Source organism: Schistocerca americana, chromosome 5 (genome assembly GCF_021461395.2).
Source record: "Schistocerca americana isolate TAMUIC-IGC-003095 chromosome 5, iqSchAmer2.1, whole genome shotgun sequence".
NCBI classification, from domain to species: domain Eukaryota; kingdom Metazoa; phylum Arthropoda; class Insecta; order Orthoptera; family Acrididae; genus Schistocerca; species Schistocerca americana.
Window position 1 is genome coordinate 252,845,517 of NC_060123.1, and position 20,801 is coordinate 252,866,317.

A 20,801-nucleotide genomic window follows, 5' to 3' on the forward strand; every position below is an offset into this window, starting at 1 on the left:
AAGAAGAAGGGAAGTATGAAGACATACAGCAAAGGTAATATAGAGAAAGGTAGCTTTTTTATAGATCTCTTTCAGAACAGATGTTCAACACATGGAGACCAGAAGAAAAATTACATTCCCTTGGGGTCTAAAATTATTAGGCATGTTGTTGTTGTCTTCAGTCCAAAGACTGGTTTGATGCATCTCTGCATGCTACCCTATCTTGTGCAAGTGTCTTCATCTCTCAGTAACTACTGCAGCCTACATCCGTCTGAATCTGCTTAGTGTATTCATCTCTTGGCCTCCCTCTATGATTTTTACTCTCCACACTTCCCTCCAATACTAAATTGGTGATCCCTTGATTCTTCAGAACGTGCCCTACCAACCAATCCCGTATTCTTGTCAAGTTATGCTGCAAATTCCTCTTCTCCCCAATTCTATTCAGTATTATTGGGCATACAGTGTCTTAAAACTGATGCCATATTTACTCATAAGTGACATTTAATCTATCTTAAAACAAAAGAATCATAAAAATGCTGCTGAGATGAAGAGTAACTGAAATTCGTGAAATCAACAGATACAGTAAAGCTGATAAGAGTATACACAGAAAGGTATGTGTACATACACTATCAGATCAAAAGTATCCGGACACTCCCATGTAATGTGGAACTGACCATTAGATCTCAAGAGAGACAGAGCTACCAATACAAAAAGAAGTGCGGAGTATTGTGTTGTCAGTAGAGAAGCCGTAAAGTATCCAGACACTCCCATGTAATGTGGAACTGACCATTAGATCTCATGAGAGACAGAGCTACCAATAGAAAAAGAAGTGCGGAGTATTGTGTTGTCAGTAGAGAAGCCGTATCAGCAGAATTGGTCAGTCAGGAAAGTGCAGTGACTTTGAATGTGGACCTGACATTGGATGTCAACTGAATAACAAATTCATTAGGGACATCTCAACACTTCTAAAGCTACCTAAGTGATATGTTTATGAAATAGAAGTGTGAAGAAACAACTACTGCAAAGCCACAACTAGGCAGACTTCATGTACTGATGGACAGGGGCCATTGAGCATTGCACAGAGTTAGCTGAAGAAATCACTCTTAAGTCTTTAAGTGCTAACCAGCAGTCCACCTGGCACAATCACTATGCGTCACGACTTGAAAATGAAATACAGTATATCTTTGACTATCTGATAGAAGGATTTTGGTTTGGCAAATGCTGGAGAACGTTACCAGCCTTCACGAGTAGTATCAAAAGTTCATGGTACGGGGGCATTTTTGCTCATTAAGGAGTGTTCCCTCATTGTGCTTAAGAAAATTGTAAATGTGGAATCTAATTTTGTCCATTATAAATGGTCTTTCTGAGAGCCTGTGACTGAAAACACAGTGTTTGTTTATAAATAAGTTTTCTGCTACCAATCACAATTTTCTTTTTTTATCTTTTTCACAAAATACATTCAGACACCTCATTGAGTGTGTCTCCAGCAGAGTTCAAACTGTTATAAAGTGAGGGGTGGACACACCCCATGTTAAAGTCCACTAATGTGTGTTCAGGTACTTTTGATTAGATAGGGTATTTTATCACTACATATATTTTACCTCTGTTGATTACATACCTATAATTTCCTTTTGTAATAACTGTTTCCTGTAGTTTATGTTCAGAGCATGAGGAGGACAATATGGAAATCGTTCTTTACGAAGCTTAGGTGTACCAGCACAGAAGTCAGCCAGTATGTTATAGGTCATTATTCTGAAACTGTTAAGAACTTGACTACAGAATTTGCAAATAACACAGACATAAAAATATACTAAGTAATAACCACATGGCGGAAAGGTAAATGCATGATATTATGCCACAAAATCTTACAAAATAAATAGCATATTAGTAGCAAATATTACAACATTTTAACAAACTCTTACAGAAAATAAAAAGCAGGCAACAAACTACAATAGCACTGAGTAATGTTTATTATCAGTTACTTGGAGCTTTGTACTGACATTATCTGGTGATGATAAACATTTTCATTAGTAGAATGGCTTGTTTAGTGCCTGTGCGTCAAGGAAATTTCTTTAATTTTATTTTTACATTTTATTAGCATCTGATCTTCATACCATTCAGCCAACACCATATTATGCTGGTAGCCAATCTCATGTTTCTACTTCCACAACATGCAGCTGTTAATAGCTATAGCTGTAGACTATTCTTTTCTTAAAATGCCAATTCATTTTGTAATTTACTTTTTTTTTTTAATGGTGCACAGATAGTGGTTATAGTAGTGTGAAATTGATGTTTCTATTACCTCAGTCTGTTGTATAAAGCTATTTGTCGATTCCATACTGCTCACACAAAACTATTTTGTCATTAAAATCCTCTTCTTATGTTGTGATGTATGAACAAGTTGGGAAGTCTGTAAAGTCTATCCTGCTGAGATGACTAGGGAAGTTTCTATGATGGAAATACATTCTTATCAGTGATGTCTATCAAACGTTCAATACGATATTACAGTACTGGCAGCTTCTCTGCCAACATGTTTATTCTCAATCTTGTTTCCATGTGCTTTGAAATCCAAACTAAGTAAGTGCCCAATGTGCATTGTGTCATTTGTGAGATGGCCTGCACACTCATTTAATTGCAGGCTTTGGTGCGTGGAATCCAGTGAATGCTGCAGCCTATCCACCTTCTGCATTATTGTCCCTCTATGTTAACAGGGTGTTGATATCTAATAATACACTTAATGAATCTGATGTGATCAAAATCTTTTTCAGTCCACTGTTCTGACAAACTCTAGCTTGAAACTTCCTGCAAGATTACAACTGTGTGCCGGACTGAGACTCGAACTCGAGATTTTTGGAAGATGAGGTACTGCCGGTAGAAGAGCTGCGAGGATAGGTCATGAGTCTTGCTTGGGTAACTCAGTTGGTAGAGCCCTTGCCCATGAAAAGTAAAGGTCCCAAGTTCAAGTTCTCGATCCGGCACACAGTTTTAATCTACCAGGAAGTTTTACATCAGCACACACTCTGCCGCAGAGTGTAAATTTCATACTGGAAACTCTAGCTTGTGCAATGGCCGCTGCCTCTGCGGTATACAATAAGTTGTTCTGGAACAGTGTTTATGATCCTTCTGCTTGGAGATGATGATAAAAGAAAGTGGTATCCACACAGGGTCGATCAGTTATTTTCGACTACTAAGTAAATATTTAATCACATCTGACCACTGAATTTGCACAGTTGTCTTAGATAAATAGTAAATATTTAACATTTCTCTTTTGAGGAGCAGGAGGATGTTGCCCTTACTGAGTAGTGGGAAATAAGGAATTCTGAAATTCTAGTTAGTCCGGTGAACTGACTAGTAAATAAGCATTCCTGTGAAGTAATTGTTACTAAAGGAAGGAAATGATACACTTACTCCATTAATGAGTTTTTTTAGTAGGACTGATTGATTAGCATGTTATTAAAAATATCAAATAATGGAAGTGTTATGTAAAATCTGACTTTCTTACATCTTCAATCCAATAATGTGATTAATGTAAATGCGTTGTAAATTGATTTTCTGTTTTATGGTGCATGCCAACAAACAGTCTAATAAGAATTATCACCTCAGTGCAATGTGCATTTGCATGTTTGTAATAAGTCTCTAAAATGAAAATATGTTTCAGATTTTTTTACTTATTTCACATTCTTGAGAACCATTTAACTTAGGATCTGTCAAAACGACATTAGAATCTCATGTTTTGAATAAAAATGTAATGTGTTTTCTTGTTTTATGGCATGTTCTATGTCTTTAACAATCTCCTTACTATGGACCTACTTCTTAAGTAATAGAACCCAGTACGTTGTCCTCGATGGTGAGTGTTTATCAGAGGTGAGGGTATCATCTGGAGTGCCCCAGGGAAGTGTGGTAGGGCCACTGTTGTTTTCTATCTACATAAATGATCTTTTGGATAGGGTAGATAGCAATGTGCGGCTGTTTGCTGATGATGCTGTGGTGTATGGGAAGGTGTCGTCATTGAGTGACTGTAGGAGGATACAAGATGACTTGGACAGGATTTGTGATTGGTGTAAAGAATGGCAGCTAACTCTAAATATAGATAAATGTAAATTAATGCAGATGAAAAGGAAAAAGAATCCTGTAATGTTTGAATACTCCATTAGTAGTGTAGCGCTTGAGACAGTCACGTCGATTAAATATTTGGGCGTAACATTGCAGAGCAATATGAAGTGGGACAAGCATGTAATGGCAGTTGTGGGGAAGGCGGATAGTCGTCTTTGGTTCATTGGTAGAATTTTGGGAAGATGTGGTTCATCTGTAAAGGAGACCCCTTATAAAACACTAATACGACCCATTCTTGAGTACTGCTCGAGTGTTTGGGATCCCTATCAGGTCGGATTGAGGGAGGACATAGAAGCAATTCAGAGGCGGGCTGCTAGATTTGTTACTGGTAGGTTTGTTCATCACGCAAGTGTTATGGAAATGCTTCAGGAACTTGGGTGGGAGTCTCTAGAGGAAAGGAGGCATTCTTTTCGTGAATCATTACTGAGGAAATTTAGAAGCAGCATTTGAGGCTGACTGCAGTACAATTTCACTGCCGCCAACTTACATTTCGCGGAAAGACCACAAAGATAAGATAAGAGATATTAGGCCTCTTACAGAGGCATATAGGCAGTCATTTTTCCCTCATTCTGTTTGGGATTGGAACAGGGAGAGAAGATGCTAGTTGTGGTACAAGGTACACTCCGCCACGCACCATATGGTGGATTGCAGAGTATGTATGTAGATGTAGAACAAGAAGTATATGCAATGTAATTTAAACTTAAGTAGCTCCTGTAGCTTATTTAATTTCTGTACACATGAGGGGTCTCCAAGTATTAGATTTTCTGCAACATAAATTTATATGCCAGGAACTGGTGTCAAATAACAAGAGGCATGTCTGCTACTTCAAAGACCACAACCGAATAGAGTTTTTGCACAAGCAACATAGCCATAAAATGCCAGTTGTGTTTCAAAGATTAGGCCCACAATCACACAGTTGAGGCTTCTGACCATATTATAACATACTGGTTACAATCATCCATTACTTCAGAGGTCTGTCACTATGGCATCACCGCTTTCCCACATGGTGCTGTGGGTTCAATCAGCAGGCACAGGAGACAGGAATCTGTCAAAGGTAAGTGCAGCTACAGTGAGGTACATGGATTTCAGGAAAACTTTTTCACTATTACATCAAGCTAGAGCTTATACAGATGTTCGCCCTCATCTGGTGGCTGCAGTGTGGTGTTGAGCCAGGGTGCCTTTGCATCTGGTGCAGTGGAGGTTACTGTGCCTGAAGGTAGTCTACTACTAAGGCAGTGCACTGACAAAGTGCAGTGGTGGTGACAGCTGGCATGTAAGTAGCAACTGTGAGGCAGGGGCGCAATGGTTAGCACAGCCTGTGGCAAGCTGCCAATTGCTTTCTGTGTTCACTGGATTCCATGGGCAGTCTGGTGATGTCAAACCTTGATCCCCAAGGAGCACAGCCAACAGCTGCCTAGCGGAGACTGTCTGATCGGACACATAGTTCTGCTGCACTCTGGCACTGAATCTGTCACTGCCCAGTGGTCACTGTGCCTGCCTTTTTGTAGCACCCCTGCGCCAAGTTTTTTGTTGCTTGGCAGTGACGGAATGCACAGCTGACTGCATGCTTTATCAGCGCATCATGTAGACATGTTAACACATGATGATGTAACAATGGTGGTGGTTACCATGTCATGTGTGTCATCATCACCCATATGCCTTTGGATGTTAAATGGATCGCCATGCCTCAAATTCCTCTGCATCATGGAATTCCATCTTCAGAGAAATTTGGTCTCTGGATTTTTCATGGTGCTGCTCCGATGAAACCTAGCTGTGAAGGTGCTAGAACAGACACTCAGTTATATTTAGGAATGACAAGAGTCTATATTCAATGGCTGGTTCCAAAAGCTACATACATGTGCTGTGAAAAAGACACTAAATTAGCTTACACATTTATACACTTGGTCTCCAATTGTTACTGTTGTTGATACTCTTAAGCTCATTTTAACTATTTAAACTTCCCTGTGACATCACTGGTTGATATTAGTCAGTAAAACACTGACAGTCATGGCATTAGTGTCAAATTCACTCGACTGTAACAGCAGTGCCAGTATATGGTCATGGGGATAATGTTAATTTGACTGCATTTGTGGGATTTCTTCTTCATCTACAACCTTGAAATCTGCACACCATATTTTTGAGGATATCAGCAGCTATTTGCATGCTTCCATAAGTATTAGCATTCACCAGTACAGAAGCACTCAGACACTGAATTATATAGAGAGGGACATGTGATAGTAACCCAATCAGTAATAACTTTGAAGAGACTGGATCTGCCCTCAAGAAGAAACCAACAGGACGACCAAGAAGTGTGCATTCTCACATGAACATTGATATTGTAAACGAGCCTGTCTTACGGATCCCACGGCATTCAATTCATAAAAAAGCAGCAGCGGTTGGAATGTCCTGGGAGTGTGTTCACAGAATTCTTCATCTTAATTTAAAATTTCACCCATACAAACTACGAATGGTGCAACAATTGAAGGACAACACTTACTAGTTACGATTAGTATTTTGTCAACAAATGATAACAAAATAAACAATGACGATGAATTTCTAAACAAGTTTTGGATGTCAGATAAGGCACATTTTCATCTCACAGGTTATGTGAATAAACAGAACTACTGTTACTGGGCAAATACAAATCCTAATGACGTTCATGAGCGCCCTTTACATGCTAGAAAAGTGACAGTATGCTGCGATGTTTCCATCATATGGGAAGATCGGACCATATTGTTTCGCAAATTAATAGGGAAACACAATAACCGCCAATGTCGATCGTTATGTGGAAATGTTACAGACTTTCATTACACCTGCATTGAACAATTTTCCAAATGCTCAAGAAGCCTGGTTTCCACAGGACGGAGCATGGTAACAAATGGCATATGTGCAAGAATTTTTTGGCAACCAGGTGATCTCACGATTCAGTAACATTCCCTGGCCCCCTAGATCGCCAGATTTAACCGCTTGTGATATTTTTCCTGTGGGGCTACCTCAAGAGCAAAGCATACACAACTCGATCAAGAACCCTGAATGAGTTAAAACAGAGAATTTGGGATGCAATTCACAGTATCCCAGCTGAGATGTTGCAATGGTCCATGAGGAATCGCAACAGCTGATTTCACTAATGTATTCGTACTGGAGGATGCCATCTAAAGGACGTAATTTAAAAAAAATGATAAATGCCATCAATGTTTCATAAATGGCAGAGTTGTAAGGTTTCAATTACGATGAAAGCAATTTCTTTACTTCATCACCTCTAGTTTTATTGGATTGTGGAAATGATCCTGTTTTTCTGTGTCATCCTATACTTAGCACTTTATCACTTATTTCCTCCCCATATTACACGATTTTCTTAGTTCTCTCATTCTCACAATTTTGGTCTCTTCCTAGATTATTACATGTTAGACTTTTTTCAGCACTTATCCAAGATAGAAACATAAAGGAAGAAAAAGCTCTGCATACATTTCAGGCACTCTGTGGATGTTACCTCACACATGTAGAGAATTCAGAAAGTAAGTCACACATGTCGTCCTACGCTAAGGCCATTGTGCAGCAAGAGAGTTGCAGTGTCTGAAGAGTTGTGGCAACACGCTCTCTGCAGACTTCACACAACTTGTGGCAAGGCAGGCAAGCTAGCTGCCTGTGAAATTCTGCTGCCAGGGCCAATACGGTACAATACGTAAGATACGGAAAAGAGCCATCGTGGTACAACAACCAAGTTAGAAAACTGCTGTGAAAGCAAAGGGAACTTCACAGCAAACATAAACATAGCCAAAGCCTTGCAGACAAACAAAAATTATGCAAAGCGAAATGTAGTGTGAGGAGGGCTATGCGAGAGGCGTTCAATGAGTTCGAAAGTACAGTTCTATGTACTGACTTGGCAGAAAATCCTAAGAAATTTTGGTCCTATGTAAAAGCAGTAGGTGGATCAAAACAAAATGTCCAGACACTCTGTCACCAAAATGGTACTGAAACAGAGGATGACAGACTAAAGGCCGAAATACTAAATGTCTTTTTCCAAAGCTGTTTCACAGAGGAAGACTGCACTGTAGTTCCTTCTCTAGATTGTCGCACAGATGAAAAAATGGTAGATATCGAAATAGACGACAGAGGGATAGAACAACAATTAAAATCGCTCAAAAGAGGAAAGGCCACTGGATCTGATGGGATACCAGTTCGAATTTACACAGAGTACACAAAGGAACTTGCCCCCCTTCTTGCAGCGGTGTACTGTAGGTCTCTAGAAGAGCATAGCATTCCAAAGGATTGGAAAAGGGCACAGGTCATCCCCGTTTTCAAGAAGGGACATCAAACAGATGTGCAGAACTATGGACCTATATCTCTAACGTCAATCAGTTGTAGAATTTTGGAACACGTATTATGTTCGAGTATAATGACTTTTCTGGAGACTAGAAATCTACTCTGTAGGAATCAGCATGGGTTTCGAAAAAGACGATCGTGTGAAACCCAGCTCGCACTATTTGCCCACGAGACTCAGAGGGCCATAGACACGGGTTCCAGGTAGATGCCGTGTTTCTTGACTTCCGCAAGGCATTCAATACAGTTCCCCACAGTCATTTAATGAACAAAGTAAGAGCATATGGACTATCGGACCAATTGTGTGATTGGATTGAAGAGTTCCTAGATAACAGAATGCAGCATGTCATTCTCAATGGAGAGAAGTCTTCCAAAGTAAGAGTGATTTCAGGTGTGCCGCAGGGGAGTGTCGTAGGACTGTTGCTATTAACAATATATGTAAATGACCTTGTGGATAACATCGGAAGTTCACTGAGGCTTTTTGCGGATGATGCTGTAGCATATCGAGAGGTTGTAACAATGGAAAATTGCACCGAAATGCAGGAGGATCTGCAACGAAATGACGCATGGTGCAGGGAATGGCAATTGAATCTCAATGTAGAGAAGTGTAATGTGCTGCGAATACATAGAAAGAAAGATCCTTTATCATTTATCTACAGTATATCAGGTCAGCAACTGGAAGCAGTTAATTCCATAAATTATCCGGGAGTAGGCATTAGGAGTGATTTAAAATGGAATGATCATATAAAGTTGATCGTCGGTAAAGCAGATGCCAGACTGAGATTCATTGGAAGAATCCTAAGCAAATGCAATCCGAAAACAAAGGAAGTAGGTTACAGTACACTTGTTCGCCCACTGCTTGAATATTGCTCACCAGTGTGGGATCCGTACCAGATAGGGTTGATAGAGGAGATAGAGAAGATCGAACGGAGAGCAGCGCGCTTTGTTACAGGATCATTTAGTAATCACGAAAGTGTTACGGAGAAGATTGATAAACTCCAGTGGATGACTCTGCAGGAGAGATGCTCAGTAGCTCGGTACGGGCTTTTGTTGAAGTTTCGAGAACATACCTTCACTGAGGAGTCAAGCAGTATATTGCTTCCTCCTACGTATATCTCGAGAAGAGACCATGAGGATAAAATCAGAGAGATTAGAGCCCACACAGAGGCATACCGACAATCTTTCTTTCCACGAACAATACGAGACTGGAATAGAAGGGAGAACCGATAGAGGTACTCAAAGTACCCTCTGCCATACACCGTCAGGTGGCTTGCAGAGTATGGATGTAGATGTAGACCCCAGTCCGCTGCACTGGCAAGCTAAATTACATCACACCAAGGTCTCTCACTGCACTGCCTTGGTTCCCTACATGACCGAAGGTGGGGCCTGGTCATAACAACATTGGGCAGAGCCCCTGTAAATACTCACCGTCCAGACCTAGTTATATCTTGTCCTTAACTTTTACTGGTACCAAGATATACTCCATGCCAGCCGATGGTACCATCTGGGTCAACCAACTTTGTTTATGTCTGGCCATTTCATCCCTTAGTTGCTAGTCTGCGAGCCACTGCTAGATCTGATGATCACAGGGCTTGAGCCGGGGGCCACCAATGGTGCGTCACCTCCAGGGCGGCTATATCCAATCTCTGAGTACCAGAAGTTAGTCTTTGGTTCGTGGCCTGCACCCCACACACCAGACTGATTTCTGGAGCAGCCGGTATCCAGTGTACATGCACCCACTGAACACTTGGCATCAGTCCTGCACCTGCAAGGAAGCACACTGATGCTGCCACTTCACTGAGACCGTGATCCCACCTGGTGACCATGCCCTGTTATGGCCAAGTACACCACCTTGTGCTACACTGAGATATCTACTGCTGCCTGTACATCAATGCAAGGCATTGTGTTGCCTCCTTCAGCCACTGTACCAGTGTCTTATTAAATAAATAAAGTATTTTCAACTGAGCTTTACTGTTCCACGACTGCTGTGTTGTTGATGTTATACAAGTAATCGTCCTGCACATGGCATTCTGGGTTAAGGGACATCATCCTAGCACCCAGGATTTGCACTATCCACCCCTATACATAAGTGTCAGAGGAGAGCCAGTGACAATGAGTAATGTCATAGCTCAGCGTTCAGTATCATCATCTCAACTGGGTGAGTGTGCACAAATTGTGTTTTGAATTATTTGCATTTGAGTGGTTGACAATGGTGAAACAATTGGTTTGGAGAGTCAGTTTGGAGGTTCAATTTGTGAAAGTGGACTCGAGCAGTAATTTGAATGAATTTAAGGAGCATACTAAAGAGTGCCACCATCAGGTTTGCACCCAGATGGGTTTGTGGGCAGTGTAATTTCTTGGGGCACAGAGCTTCAAGTGCTCAGTCTTCAGCAGTGAACTGATTTAAATGTAGAATGCTTGGGCATTACGCCACAGAATGTGCATAGTTAGCAGGCAGGCATAACAACTAGAAGTATTTGTAGTCAATACTACTGTAACCATCATATTCTTAAATATTTCCCTGTGACAGTTTTCCTATGACTTTACAAGGAGCAAACCAGGGGAAGAAGAGGTTACAACTATGGAGCTAGTTCAGACCGTACTAAAAGAAGTAACTCAAATGCGGGCAGATACCATGGACTTGCAGCAGCAGGAGGATACTGCAGCTGAGGATGGATTCTTGTCCAGTATGTTAGTACCTATCCTAGATACAACTACCACTACCCTAGAGTCTCCTTTTTCAAGTAAAGCAGGGGAGGATGGGGTAGCATTTATGGACAAGTTGTTGATAGCTGCACAGCTGGATGGCTGGTCAGAAGAGTAATTGTAGCATATGGCCAAATTACTTTTTGTGTGAGATGCGAAAATGTGTGTTATGAGAAGTGAGAAATGCTCAAGACACTGTAAATTCTGCAGAAAGGCCCATTAAAGGGTTAATTATAGGAGGAATACTGGTAGTAGATATTAAACGGAGCAGTTGAGCAGTATATCAGTAAGACAAGGTGAGTCAATTGAGAGTTTCATAGGCACAATTAGTAAGCTTAATGTGAATGTATATGAACTGACAAACATTATGTATTGAGGAAGATATGGCCTGAGTTTTTGAAAGACTTAGCAAGAGCAATAGCATTGGCAACAGCACTACATGAGATAGAGGCAGTGACCCGAGTCCACTACAAAAGGCGGATTATTTTTGCTGATGTCAAATATTACTGATGTGATTGATCAGGCCACAAATGGTGAGATTGCTATCAGCTGCAGTGTAGGAAATGTGGAAAACTGGGGCATCTGGATGGTTGAAGACAAAATGTGAGGCATAATAGAAAGGCACAGAATAGGAATTACAACAGCAATGGGGGCTCCCGGACCACTGAGCGGTGCTCCCAGCTATGTGTGCAGAGGTAGGATTTCGCTGAACTGGCTTAGTGGATGGAAGGAAACCCAAGTTTTTATTCAACACAGGTGCACAAAGGTCTGTGGAAAGTTTGAGTCTCATAGGAAAGAGGTGATTATGATAACCACAATGTAAGTTATATGGGGTTGGGGGGGTAGGGATGGGCATTCACTGGGAGCAGCAGCAGCATTGAGTTTTCCGCTAGTGGCAAAGCATTTCTGAGGATGCATGGAAATTTTGCCTTGTACAGGCCACGGTTACTGTACAATCTTAGGGTATACGAGTCAGTATTATTAAGGAAAGTACCAGTCCTTTGGGAATACCAGTGGTGATTGTACCAAAACCAGTAAGGATGGAACCAATGCTTATAATGTTTGCTGTGATTGCAGACACCTTAATAGTCATATGGTTACGGTGCTTATCCAATCCAAAATATAATGGTGATTTTAGACCATTTGGGTCAGTGCAGATACTTTTTCACCATGGATCTGTGAAGTGGCTACAATCAATTACAAGTAGCACTACATGACGAGCTGGAAATGGCATTTATGGTTCCTTCAGGACACTAACAAAATTATCGTTGCCATTTAGATTAAAGGATGCACCAGCCACATTTCAATGTTTGTTATGTGGAGTTTTGTGAGGGTAAAAACTTTAACAGTGTATGGTGTATTTGTCTTTGCAAGGAATGTAGAAGAACATGTGCTGCAATTAAGAGAGGTGTTTAATAGGTTATGAGTAGTGCATTTAACTTTCAGTACAGAGAAATCCCACTTTGCACTATATTAAGTACAGTGTTTAAGCCATGTGATTACTCATGATAGAGTTCATACAGATCAAATTACTGAAGGCCATACAGGATTTTCCAGTGCCACATTTAGAGAAGGAGTTACAGTCATTCATGAGTTTAGCATATTATTATAGAAGCTTTGTCCCAGAATTTGCAGATGATTCACTCACTTATGAAAAAAGCGGTGAAATTCCATTGGACATCAGACTGCAAAGAGGTGCTCAAAAACAAAATGAATTGTTGACAATTAGCCCACTGTTAGCTTTTACAAATTATGTGAAGAAATTTGTATTGTCTTGTAATGCATGCAATCATGAGCTTGGCTGTGTATTAAGTCAAGAAGTGACCTGAGCAGAGCAATCAGTAGCCTATGCAACACGTCAGATGAATAAAGTGGAAATGGAGTATTACACTATCGAGAAGGAAATGATACATCTCACATATGGCTTATATGGTATACACTTCTGGGTTATCTGCACGGTAGAAAATTTAAGGTACTAATGGATGATGCACCATTAAAGTGGTTACTGGGGCTGAAAGATTCATCAACTAAATTAATGTGCTGGGCACTGAAGCTTAGTGAATTTGATTTTGAGAGAACCAATTTACCTGGCAAGGATCACGGGAAGGCACGTGGCTCCCGTAGGAAGATCTGCATGTTATGTAGAGTAGGTCACACCATCAAAGAGTGTCAGAAAGTGCAAGCAGCTGATGAGCACTTTAAACTATATGCAACACAGCCACGGGTCATTGTGCACAATATGCAAGAAAATGAAACTCGGCCCTTGTGTTCTGGTTCCAGTCATGATGCGGTGTGAGGAAGTATTGAGACAGGCACATGATCATGTGTTATCAAGCCACAAGAGATCGAAGAAACACAGAACTGCGCATGGTCAAACTGTTCTGATGATGTACCTGCAAACAGGATGTGGAACAATATGTGAAGAACAGTTTATTGTATGCACAACAGTTTGAACTAAGCCATCAGCATATTCCACTGAAAAGATAAGAGGCTAATAAGCAATTTGAATCAATTAGAATGGTTGGCCCTTTTGCACAAATGCTGGAGGGAATCATTACAGATAACTTTTTGCAATTGATGGGAATGCCATTGACCTCAAATCAGCAAGCAAACACTGTGGTTTAGCCAATGGTAAATAATTTGGTCTTTAAGTTCAGTGTTCCAGAGACATTAATTGTGGATAAGGATATCAATTTTATGTCAGAACTGATAAACAGTTTTGTCATTTACTGCATATTCGTAAGTAATGCACAAGTGCATGCACTCACAAGAGAATGGAAGAACAGAATGAGTTCATTGGAAATAGGGAAGGTATTAAGTTGTTATGTGAATAGTCACAATAATGACTGAGATACCCTATGGCCATGTTGTTGAATTAAATAATTTTATGGTTCACAAAAGTAAAGATCTATCATCATACATGATAGCATAAGGCCAAAAGGTGAAATCACCATTTGAGGTAGTCACACCTAAAATAGGCAGGAATGGAGAAGGGGTGTGAAATTTCATAAGAGCTTTATGAGAAATATGGAAGCACTTAGAAAAGAAAACCAATATAAAAGCCCTTGAACATCAGAAAAGAATGGGGCAGTAGAATGAGACCTTTACTCAAATATCATGTAGGACAATGGAAGTTGTTAATAATCTCAGAGAGAGCAAAAAATTTGCTTGAAATGCAATCAGTGGTTATAAGTTTTAGATGAACTTCAGTCTTGTAGTGTGTTAATTGCTATTTGGGTTAGTGAAGTAATTTGGGAGTATGTTCTGTTTTGTGATAAACTGTGAAAATGGTGTTTGTTTATTGTGTATTGATTATGGTCCACATGTTGGTATGTTCAACAGTGGTGGACATAAATGCTAGATACAAGTGCCAAGCGCTTTACTTGTATCCTGTAAAATGGGGGGCTTTGGGTAAATTCATTCATATTACTATGAAGGAAATTTTGCTCACCACACTAGACATGAAAAAGCCACGAGTTGTTATCAGCAGACTAGCTACAGCGATTTCTGAGAGTTCACATTACAGTATGTCCTTCGATGGCAGTCCCAACTGTGACAGGGATGTGTGAGATAAAGTTGTTTCTAGGGGGAGACAGATCCAGAAGGGTACTCACAGGACATCCTCACAACACATCCTTCTCTTGCGGAAGGCAAGACCTCACTGCGTATACTCAGTATATGCCCCAGTTTTCGTTATCACCACTTGCTATTAGCAGGGATGTTCAAAGGAAACAGAACTGCTGCACAGTGGGATACTACTGAATGGTACAAAGTTCAACATCTCATGACTGATGTTTTGGTTTCTAGCATCAATAACAGGGACTATGGCTCCAGACCTAACATATCCACTACTGTATTTGCCAGATAATCTTTTTGAAGCACTACCCACTAGGAATTTGAGCTTGACCTTCCTGGGTAATACCTTAAATTACACCTTACTCAGTTCTCTTGACAAGCTCATAGCCATAAAGGAGTGTCACATTAGCATAGAACTAAGTACCAGTGTATTCAGCAGTATCACTGGAGATACCAGCACAAGACCTTTTTTTGAGTCATCAGTCTTTTGACTGGTTTGATGCAGCCAGCCACGAATTCCTCTCTTGTGCCAACTTCTTCACTTCAGATTAGCACTTTCAGACTACATCCATAGTTATTTGTTGCATAGCCTATATCAAAATTTGTCTTCCTCTACAGGCTTTAACCTCTACAGCTTCCTCTAGAACCGTGGAAGTCATTCCCTGGTCTTAACATGTCATATCATCCTGTCCGTTCTTCTTGTCAATGTTTTTCATATGTTCCTTTCTTTGCCAATTCTGAGGAAAACCTTCTTATTCCTTACTTTAACAGTCCACCTAATTTCCAACATTCTTCTGTAGCACTACACCTCAAATAATTCAATTTTCTTCGGTCCAGGTTTTCCTACAGTCCACAATTCACTACCGTATAATCTGTGCTCCTCACATTAAGGCCTATGTTTGCTACTAGCAGACTTCTTTTGACCAGGAATGCCCTCTTTGCCTGTGCCAGTCTGCTTTTTATGCCCTTCTTGATTTGTCTGTCATTGATTATTTTGCTACAAAAGTAGCCAAATTCCTTAACCTTGTCTACTTTGTGATCACCAATTTTGATGTTAGCTTTCTCCTACTCTCATTTCATTCACCTTTCTTCAGTTTACTCTCAATCCATAATCTGTACTCATGAGATTCTTTATTACATTCAACAGTTCTTTTAATTCTTCATCACTTTCACTGAGATAGCAATATCATCAGTGAATCTTATCACTGATATCCTGTCACCATGAATTTTAAGCCCAGTGTCATTGCTTCTTCAACATATTGACTGAACAGTAGACACAAAAAACTTCATTCCTGTCTTACCCCTTTTTAATCTATACAGTTTGTTCTAGGTCTTCCAATCTTACTGTCCCCTCTTGATTCTTGTACATACTGTACATTACTTGGTCTTTGCCTATAGCGTACTTCTATTTTTCTCATAATTTTGAACATCTTGCACAATTTAACATTGACAAACGCTTTTTCCATATCAACAAGTCCTATGAACGTGTTTTGATCTTTCTTCAGTCTTGCTTCCATTATCAAGCACAACAGCAGGATTGCCTCTCTGGTGAATTTACCTTTCTGAACACCAAACTGATCATCATGTAACAGTTCCTCAATTTTCTTTTCCATTCTTATGTACATTATTCTTGTGAGCAACTTGGATGCACGAGTTATTAAGCTGATTGTGCAACGGTTCTCAAACTTGGCTACTCATGCTAGCTTCTGAACTGAATGGATGATAGTTTACCATATATCTGATGGTTATGTTACAAGTCTCATAGATTCTACACATCTTGCGAGCCTCATAAGTTCTACACATCAACTTGAATAATTGTTTGGATGCCACTTCCTCCAATGAGCATATAAATTCTGATGGAATGGTATCTCTCACTTCTTCCTTATTTAAGCTGAAGTCTTCCAAAGGCTCTTAAACTCTGACTAATACTGGATCCCCTCTCTCTTCCATATCAACTCCAATTTCTTCTTCTGTTGCATCATCAGGCAATTCCTCCACCTGTAGAGGCTTTCAATTTACTCTTTCCATCTATCCACTCTCTCTTCTGAATTTAACAGTGTAATTCTCATTGCACTTTGCTACACTACATGAAGATTGTTTTGATTTCTGTATATGCCAAGTCAGTCCTTCTGACAATCATTTCTGTTTTGAATTCACATTTTTCCTGCAGTCATCTTGCCTTGGCTTCCCTGAACTTCCCATTTATTTAATTCCTAATTGATTTATACTGCTGTATTCCTTTATTTACCTGAAAGTTTTTGTACTTCCTTGTTTGGTCAATCAACTGATGTATTTCATTTGTCATCCAAAGTTTCTTAGCAGTTATCTCCCTAGTACCCATGTTTGCATTTCCAACACCTGTGATTGCTCTTTTTGCAGACGTCCACTCCTCTTCAACTGAACTACCTACTGTACTTACTGCAGTATCCACATCTTTAGCTCCTCTTCAACTGAGCTACCTACTGTGATATTTCTTGCTGCAGTATCCACATCTTTATCTAACTTCAAACGTATCTCATTATTCCTTTAGTACTTTAGTGTTGCACTTCCTTCCATACTGATTCTTCCATGTAATTCTCTTTAACTCCAGCCTACTCTTCATCATAACTAATTGTGATCTGAGTCTGTTTTTGCTCCTGGGTATGCCTTACAATCCAATATCTGATTTTGGAATCTGTGTCGGACCACAATTAACCCAAATGGAAATTCTGATTATCATATTTTCATCTCCCTTCACATACTGACTCACCCATTCAATATCCTCATATATCTTACCTATCTCTCCACCTTCTGCTTGTGGTACTGGCGCTGTACCTGAACAATTGCTGTCAGCTTGGATTGCTGTTGAATCTGACAGAGCAACCCCATCACTTAACTGTTCACAGTAACTCTTCTCTGCCTTATCTTCCCATTCATAACAAATCCTACTCCAGTTACAGCAGTTTTCTGCTGCTGTTGACATTACTCGAATCCATCTGACCAGAAATCCTTATCTTCGTTCCATATCACTTTAAAGCCCCATTATATCTAAGACAGATTTTGCATGCTCCTTTTCAGATTTTCTAGCTTCTCTACCACCCTCAAATTTCTGACATTCCACACTCTGACTCAGAGTATTACTTTTTCATTGGTTATTCCGTCTTTTCCTCATAGTCACCTCCCTCTTGGCAGTCCCCTCTCGGAGAAGTGAATGGGGGACTAATCCAAAATCTTTTGCCAATTACAGTCCGCATGTCCTGCAGATACAAATTATATCTTTAATGCAACGGCTTCCATTACCTTCGCTGCACCTCCATGTCATTAATCATTTCCAATTCCTCCACCTTTTATGGACAATTTTGCACCTCAAGGGCAAGAGAGTGCCCTAGACCTCTGTCCACTCCCCCCTCCCTCTTTGATAAGGCCGTTGGCAAAATGAAGGTGACTTCTTATGCGAGAAGTCTTCAGTCACCACTGCTGATGAATTTCATTCAAAATTGAAACAGTGGCTGGATTCGAACCAGGGACCAAGGATATATTGACTACTCATCAAAAACACTACCCTGAGACCATGGGCTAAGGATCACAGTGACCAGAATTTCATCTTTAGGTATCATCTTAATCCTGGTCCTCACCTGAGCAGTGTATGTCTATCTATGGTGGAAAACCCCACGCTGCCGAACTATCAGTCCATCACATACTGACTGAGTCAGTAAGACATTAGTAGCAGAGAATGTACCAGCCTCTATAGACAGAGTTGCAGAGTGTATTAAGGATAAAAGGCAACAAGTGTGGGAGTTTTAAATAAGAGTATAAATTAATGCAAACAGTATTATGTTATTTTCTGTGATTTGCCGATTTAGTAGTCTGGGATTTTCTGGACAAAATCTTTTCTAATGGGAGGAGGAAGGTTGCAGCTACTCTGCTCTGTGCAGGCTTCACAACTTGTGTTGAGGCAGGCAAGCTACCTTCCTGTGAAATTCTGCTGTCAGGGGCAGAATATTGCTGAAGCAGCATGGTGCAAGACCAAGTCTGCCACAACGGTGAGCTAAATTACCTCATCCTGCAGCCTGACACTGCACTGCCTTGGTCCCCAACATGACCGAAGGTAGGGCCCACCCATAATAAAGTTAGGCAGAGCCACTATAGATACTTGCTGCTCAGACCTAGCAGTATCTCGTCTTCAACTACTACCAATGCCGAGACATCCGCAACACCAGCTGATGGTCACATGGGCTAACAGCTATGTTTACACCCAGCCACTTCATCCATTACCTTCCGACATGCGAGCCATTGCTGGACCTGACTGTTTTAGCCACTACTGGAGTCACCTCCAGGGCAACTCCATCTGGTCTTTGGGCACCTTCAAGTATTCCTCCCAACTGACTGACTGCTAGAGCAGCTGGCAATCTAGCACACATCCACATGCTGCTTGGCAAATGCCCGACATCATTCCTGGATCAGCAAGTCAGCATACAGACACCATCAATTTGCTGAGCTGGCACTCCAGGCTGGCAGTCACGCACTGTCAGGGCCAAGTAAGCTGTCTTGTTCCTGTGCTGAGGTAGACACTGCTGCCTGTGGATCAACAGATGCCATGAAGTCAATGCCTTCGACCACGGTAAAAGTGTCTAATTAAATGAAGAATATATTATTTGACTGAGCTCGATTCTATGACTGCTGAGTTACTGGTGTTACAGAACCCATTGTGCTGCACACACCATCCTGCATTAAGAGATGGGCACCCTGGCAATTAAGGAGGGTCCACATCATCCACCCCACCACAGCAGAGTGCACATTTCGGGCTTCCTACACAGAGTTCTGCTGCAGTACAGAGTTAGTACTTCGAAGTTAAGATATGTGAGAGAGTACCAGTCTTTGAGCAATGCGTCTAAACTGCACATAGATTCACTGTATAGTTCCAGCAGTATATGGACCAAATTCAATGTTGTATTCCACTGGAGTGAAATGGTGCCAACAATTTTATCAAGGCTGCAGACATAGGTAATGTTGAATGGGAAGGAAGGCCTCTGACATCAACATCAACCACAGATTATAATGTCTGATGTCCAGACATCAAGCTGAAAGAACATGGGGGAGGGAGGAGAATTTTCCAACATTGAGGACATTCACAGAGCAGTTCTTGAATAGTTATTTGATCAAGGAGTGGATTTTTGTAGTTGAAGACAGAGACACGGGGGAAACAGTGTCACATATCTGTGTCATTTTGAAGTGCAGTGCAGCATCCAGTAATTTACTTGGCTGCCATAATAATGAGTAACTTACTTTTTGAAGCCCCCTCTGTATGCTAGAGATCCCTGGAGGACTCAGACCTATATTTAGTATAACAACTTCATCTTTCCCAGATTTAGTCCAAATTCATCTACATTTCTTTGCAACCCAAGGCTTACCTTGTTTTAGCCAAGCACTTTCACTACACTGCCCAGCACAATGCCCTTTTTGTAGACACATCCAGCACACCACATCATGGAACCTGATATATGGTATATGACCTGGTATGTTACACTGAGTGCAAATATCAAGTTTCATGGGTTCATTCCTCGGATAATTTCCTGTAACTACAATCACAACTATTCTCATTGTAAGTGCTTGCAGTACATCAGCACAAGGAAAGCGGACAGATACAAAACAGGAACATAAAAAACAAAGTACCCATGAGAAGATACAGTACGCACACACTGCCATTTACCTGCCAACGGCTGCAGGTGCTGCCTCTGGCTTCACCTACCACCTGCATGATCCCGAGACCTGTTGATCCAACACCCTGACTGTAAAGGTAACTGCATCTGCTAAGCTTTCTAGTACCATTTATAATGATCTCAGAAGGCTACAAACTGTCTACATTTGCGCCATTCCACTTCTGTCGAAAAAGTAATGTACTCAAGAGTAGTCGGACAGTTGGGTAGTGGGAACAATTTACTTAACATATCACGTCTTGATTCCAGAAGGGTTGCTTGACTGTGAATGCTATTTTTACGGTCACTCACAAAATAGAACAAGCTTTAAATAATAGTATATCACCTGTTGGTATTTTGTGTGATCTTTCCAAGCCATTTAATTGTGTAGATCACGATGCTCTCTCAGAAAAACTCAAACTGTATGGAACT

At 40.7% G+C, this 20,801-nt stretch overlaps 1 protein-coding gene across 6 annotated transcripts in view; it reads right to left on the reverse strand.

The window, feature by feature from the left end:
• The window catches only part of LOC124615394 (2',5'-phosphodiesterase 12-like), a 166,221-nt gene that overhangs the window by 126,181 nt on the left and 19,239 nt on the right, over positions 1–20,801 (reverse strand). For 4 of the 6 annotated variants that reach the window (XR_006979786.1, XR_006979785.1, XM_047143224.1 and 1 more), the window contains exon 2: positions 1,598–1,737. The exons of 1 other annotated variant lie outside the window; for it this stretch is intronic. Coding sequence is in view for 3 of the 5 variants with exons in the window: in XM_047143222.1 (XP_046999178.1) it covers positions 1,598–1,737 (140 nt within the window). In the remaining 2 variants the exon portion in view is untranslated. Of the gene's footprint in view, positions 1–1,597; positions 1,738–2,281; positions 2,340–20,801 lie in introns of those variants that run through there. One more of the 6 variants, XM_047143225.1, reaches the window with a different exon arrangement.